General features: G+C 66.4%; 1 protein-coding gene across 1 annotated transcript; it reads right to left on the minus strand.

Annotated features, from left to right (window-relative positions):
• Positions 1–372: 372 nt before the first annotated feature.
• PEX10 (peroxisomal biogenesis factor 10) lies at positions 373–4,886 on the minus strand. The gene is made up of 6 exons (XM_007448944.1): positions 4,775–4,886; positions 3,760–3,840; positions 2,961–3,367; positions 1,528–1,703; positions 1,306–1,438; positions 373–441 (listed from the first exon to the last, which is right to left on the minus strand). The coding sequence occupies exons 1-6, from the start codon at positions 4,884–4,886 to the stop codon at positions 373–375; spliced, it is 978 nt and encodes a 325-aa protein (XP_007449006.1).
• Between the last annotated feature and the right edge of the window lie 355 nt (positions 4,887–5,241).

A 5,241-nucleotide genomic window follows, 5' to 3' on the forward strand; every position in this document is an offset into this window, starting at 1 on the left:
CCACGCTGGGAAGGCAGGCTGCTGGTTCCCGGCCCTTGCTCAGTCCTGGCCCGTCTGGCCCTGCCCTCACTGTGTGCCTGGTACTGGATATAAACGACCGGTTTGGGGAAGGGAGGGAAGTTCTGTTTAAGTGCTGAGCTGTCTGGCTGGCAGCCCTGCAGGCCCTGCCCAACCTGCCCTGAAGCCATTTCACGGCCAGGTCCAGGTCCAGCGCCTGTCCTCCCCGGCGGCTGGCACGGTTATCTCATGTGACAGAGAATAAAAGACTTGAGAGTTTCATGATTTCTGTGCAAGTACAGTCAACTTGTCAACCTTGAGAATAAACTTGCTCCTGACATCAGGAAAGACTCCTGGGTTCCTCCCTCCGTCGGGTCAGCGGTAGTGCCGCAGGTAGACCAGCTTCTGGGGGAGGAACTTCTCCCTGCAGAGGGGACACTCCATCTGTGGGGGGAGGAGGAAGGTCACGGGTTGTGACCCCTACAACCCCAGGGGTCCCTCCCCCACTGGCATCTCCAGTAAAACACGGATGTACACACGTCTCCATTAAGACAGAAAAACGTTTTTTTGAGATGATGCGGGCAGTCGGGGAGCAGAGCAGGGACGGTGACCAGTGAGGAGATGGCCAGGCCACGGGTGACTTGGGACAAGGGAGGGCGCTTGGCTGCGGAACAACCGTGGCTGCCCTGAACCTCTTGGAGTTTCTGGGTGTGAGCTCACGGGTCCCCTGTCTCCACCCTCAGGGCCGGGTCCCTCCTGGCCCGGGAAGGTCAGCCCTTTGCGTGCCAGGCATGAGTGTGCCCCGGGGCCTCGCAGAGCGGCCTGGACCCCACAGAGGAGGCTGCAGCACTGCGCCCTGCAGGCCCTGAGAAAGGCTCCTTGGGCAGCGTGTGGACAGGACATCCCAGTAACGAGGCGGGCTTGACCTCAGGCCCCAAGGAGAGACGGAGCGGAGGTACGCGGGGCCTGGGACCGGCCCCTCCCTGAAGCCAGCGCAGGAGTAAGGTGGCAGAGCTCCCTGCTCTGGCCCCCTGGACCCCACACCCTGAGATCTCAAGGCCGAGCAGGCGGCTCTCGGTCAGAGGGTTCCCAGGTGGGTGGCTGGGGCCTTCCTTTTGGAAGCAGAACTGTCACAGCAGGCTTCCGGCCACCGCAGCTCCCTGCCTCCAGCCCAGCCGGGGGCTTTTAAAAACAGGCACCCCCCCCCCCCCCCCCCCCCCCCCGCCACCGAACAAGCGTGGCTGTGGAGGCAGGTAGCGGGCCCAGTGCAGCGGGGGTGGCCCGGGGGCCTACGCTCAGGACGCTCACCTTGGTGTCGGCCCAGTGGGTGATGCAGCCCCAGCAGAACAGGTGGCCGCAGGGCGTGGCCGTCGAGTACCTGCGCTCCTCCAGGCACAGGGTGCACAGCGAGGTTCTGGAAACTGCTCTCTCTGCGTAGCTCCTGGCAGGAGAGGGGGGACGATGGGACAGAACTGAGCCTGAGTTCCGTGTGGCGCTGGGTAGCCCCCGCCCCGGCACAGCCCTGCGCACCTGCGGTGGGACAGGCCACGCTGCGGCCTCCACTCCCTCTGGGCGCGCTGCCTCTGCCGGAAGCCGTAGAGCTGCAGGCCCGCGGCCAGTGCCAGGTGCAGCAGGGACACGAGCCCCAGCAGCCTGTAGCTGGCACGGGCCCGAGGGTCCTCTGCGTGCGGATGGCGGACACGGAGCTGTCAGGGACCGGGCGGGGGGGGGGACAGTCACATGATCCGTTGGCACGAGGCACTGAGTGGCTCAGGGGCCAGGCCTCCCCTGTGGGACGAAGCCAAGGCCTGCCCTCTGGCTGCGGGATGGGGCAGCGGCACCTGGCAGGCTCTGCGCTGGCTGGCAGCTGGCGGGGGGCGCAGCTGGACAGCTCAGGGCCTCACCCCCGGCGGGAGCCCAGCACTGAGCGAGGACGGCCATGAAGCTCGAAGCGTGCAGTCACTAGGCTGCAGGCAAGGTGTTGCGGGGAGAGGGGGGACGACCAGGCCCCCAAGCCTCATAGAAAGAGAACTGACAAAGAAGCCTGAGCAGGGGTGCCCAGTGGGATGGGAGGGGCGCCAAGCATGGCAGACCCACTACTCAGCCCCGTGGGAGGAACAGAAGCTCCCGCTTCTAGCAAGGCACCAGACTACCCGGGTGATGTTCCACAGCTGGGACTCCCGGCCACGTCCCCCAAGGGAAAGCTGCTTGCCCCCCGCTTCTGTCTCCTTCCCCCCAGGGAATGGGGACAGTCAGGTCAGCCAGACTGGCCAGAGCCTGGAGCCCGAGAGGCAGGGCCCTGGTTGCCTGCGTAGGAAGAGCCCCGTGGCAGCCCCCAATGCCCTGACTGGGTTGAGCCCGTGTTTCCAGGCCCCTCTGTGGCAGCAGCTTAGCAAACACCCTACCTAAGAGGTAGAGCAAACGCGGTGAGGACTGGGGCTGGGCTGAGGAGAGGGGGTGCATGTGCCGAGACAGCACTGCCAAGGGAGCCTGGAGACCTCCGGGGAGGCAGGGGGCCCAAGGGAAGGCCCTCCGGGTGAACCTGGGAGCAAGGGCATCAGCTGAGACTCAGGAGGGTCAGAGTGCCTGCAGCGGTCGGAGCCCAGGGGAGGCTAGCGGGGATGCTGGCGGCAACAGGGTCGCTGTAGGGTCACCATCAGGGTGTCCCTACACCTGACCCTTTGTCAGGGCGGCCTGGAAGGGTGGGCATGGGGCCCAGGAGCCGGGGCCCCAGGCCTGCGCTCAGGGTACAGAGCGGGGCAGCCACACGTGCTGGCGGCAGGAAGACAGACTCGGCCTACCCTCAGGGTTTATGGAAACCAGACCTGTGCAGGTCTTTCAGCAAAACGGGACCTGACAAGACCGACGTTTCCAGTGGAGGCTTTCAGCTCTGGCCCTGTGACTGTGCTCGGGGACGGAGGTCCCCTGCAGAAGAGCGGGCCCAGGCGGCACCTGTGACTTACATAGGTGATGCCTGTGAACCTCTTGGCCAGGTGGTAGAAGGCGCCATGGATGTAGAACCAGGCGACGTGGAGACGCTGGAGGCACCCGAGGCCCTGCCTGAACACCAACACAGCCCGCAGGAGCGTCCCCTGCTGCTGCTCCGTCAGGGTGGCCGTGCACCGGCGCATCCAGCGCCTTGCCCCCGACTGGCCACGGGCACCGGGGGCCAGGCTGCCCCGTGAGGGCCAGGCGCCGTCGCCATCGGCCTGCAGCTCGTGCTCCAGGTGGAGCAGAGCCTTGTCCAGCAGGTAGGGCAGGACGGTGTGCAGCGCCACCAGTATCCCGCGGCGCAACCTCGAGGGCACTCGGCCCTGGGTCGGGTCCACCTGCAGGATGCTGACGTACTCCTCCCCGAGGGTCTGGTAGCCTGTGGGGAGAGGGACCGGTGAGAGAGACGGGCAGGGACCTGCCAGCGACTTCCCTACTGGGTCCCTACAATCCTCATAGCCCAGGCCCCGTGACAGGGCTCAGCGCTGGGACCCCTCTTGGGCCACACGGGTTCAGCCACAGAGAAACGGTCCCAGACAGACGTGACAGGGGTACTGCAGAGCTTCCAGAGGCCCCAGCCTGGGCTCAGGGCCTGGCCTCCCACCTAGGGAAAGGGTTTGGGGTCCCCTCCTTCCCTGAGGCTGCATGCGGCCCAGCTCCGGGGGCACTGAGAAGCACCTCCAGAAGCTTCTCACTCTGCTGGCAGCCCCTCTCCTGTCCTCTGGGCTCGGCGTGTGTTGTGGGCCTTGAGATCCTGCCAGGGGCTGCTACCTGCCAGTGTAGTGAGGCCAAAGTAGGCGGCATCCGACACCAGCTCAATCTCTCTCCTGCACTCCAGCCACTTCTTCGCACCTGAGAGGAGGAACCACGTCAGTTCTGAGGGGTTGGGGCGAGGGTGGTGCAGCGTAAGGATGAGGAACGAGCTTCCTTCCTGCTGCCAAGGCCCAGCCCCGTCACCCTTCCACGCGGCTGAGACTGTCCTAAACCACACTCTGTTCTCTCCCTGGCCTCCTGTGCTGTCCACTCTGCTCCATCTATACCTGCCTCGCCTGGGCCACTGAGTATCCTGAGAACTTACCAACCTGCAGCCACCTCCCCGTCCAGGACCCGCCTGGGCAACTGCTCTAGAGCCCAGAAGGGCCACAAGGGCAGTGTAGTACAGTGACCAGGAGCTCAAGCCGAGACCACGCATCCAGCATCAAATCCCAGCTCCCCACACTGCTGGTTGTGACCTCAGGAAGTTACAAGATCTCTCTGGAATCCCCACTTCCCTGTCTCTAAGGAGGGGACTAGCAACAGGTCCCACTCACGGGGATGTGTCGAGAATAAAATGAGTTAACGTTCTGAAGCACGGAGAACAGTGTCCGGCACAGAGTAAGTGAATGTGTTAGCAAAACGAATACACGGGCCACTTGTTCTGATCGTGTCGTGTCCCTCCTGCTCAAAACCTGCCCATGGCTACCCGCCCGAGTCTACGGCCCAGCCTCGCTTCGGCTACTCCGAAGAGGAGCCCGCTGTCGTCTGGAATCCACCCCACGCTCTTGCCCCTCCACTGGGCTCCGACGCCGCTGCTCCACGGGAGAGTCCCCGTGTCCCCAGAGCCGTGGACTCTTCCACGCCTGGTGTCCGGCCCCCACCCCCGCCTCCGGCAGCAGGGGGCAAAACCCTTCCTTCGCCTCAGGTCTTGGGGGGGCGAGCAAGGCCTGGCCGAGCCTGCGGGGGGCTGACCGGGGGGCCTGAGGCTCGTCGGCCCGCTTCGCGCCCCCGCGGCCCCGCGGGGGCTCACCCGCGAGGCTGTGCAGGGTGCCGCCCGCCGCGCTCCGCAGCCCGCCGCGGTAGTAGTCGTCCTTCTGCGCCGCACGGACTACCTCCGGGGGGCTGGCGGCCGTGGGGGCCATGGCCTAAGGTTGCGGGGCCGCGGGGACCGTGGAGACCGGGGAGATCGCGGTGACCGGGGAGATCGTGGTGACCTGGGGCTGCGGGAAAGCGGATAGCCACGCCCATGCGGCGGAGCCTCCTGACGGCGCTGGGCCCGGCGTGCGGCGCAGACCTTGTGCGTCACAGATCTTGTGCATCACGGCGCGCGCGCGTTCCGGGGCGGGGCCTGCGGCGCGGCGCGGCGGGGCGGGGCGGGGCGGGGCGGGGCGGGGCGGGGCGGGGCTGACGGGGGCCAGCGCGTGGTAGGGCAGTGGGTTCCGTGCGCGGTCTGTACGGGGCGAACGCGGCCCGGATGAGGAGCGGGCGCAGGGCGGG

Source organism: Lipotes vexillifer, unplaced genomic scaffold (genome assembly GCF_000442215.2).
Source record: "Lipotes vexillifer unplaced genomic scaffold, Lipotes_vexillifer_v1.1 scaffold835, whole genome shotgun sequence".
Taxonomy (NCBI): Eukaryota; Metazoa; Chordata; class Mammalia; order Artiodactyla; family Lipotidae; genus Lipotes; species Lipotes vexillifer.

Coding starts and splice junctions, on each gene's coding strand:
- PEX10 (XM_007448944.1), bottom strand. CDS start 4,886: ATGGCCCCCACGGCCGCCAGCCCCCCGGAGGTAGTCCGTGCGGCGCAG. Junction 3,841..4,774: donor CACCCTGCACAGCCTCGCGG/GTGAGCCCCCGC, acceptor TCCTCCTCTCAG/GTGCGAAGAAGTGGCTGGAG. Junction 1,439..1,527: donor CGTGGCCTGTCCCACCGCAG/GTGCGCAGGGCT, acceptor CTCTCCTGCCAG/GAGCTACGCAGAGAGAGCAG.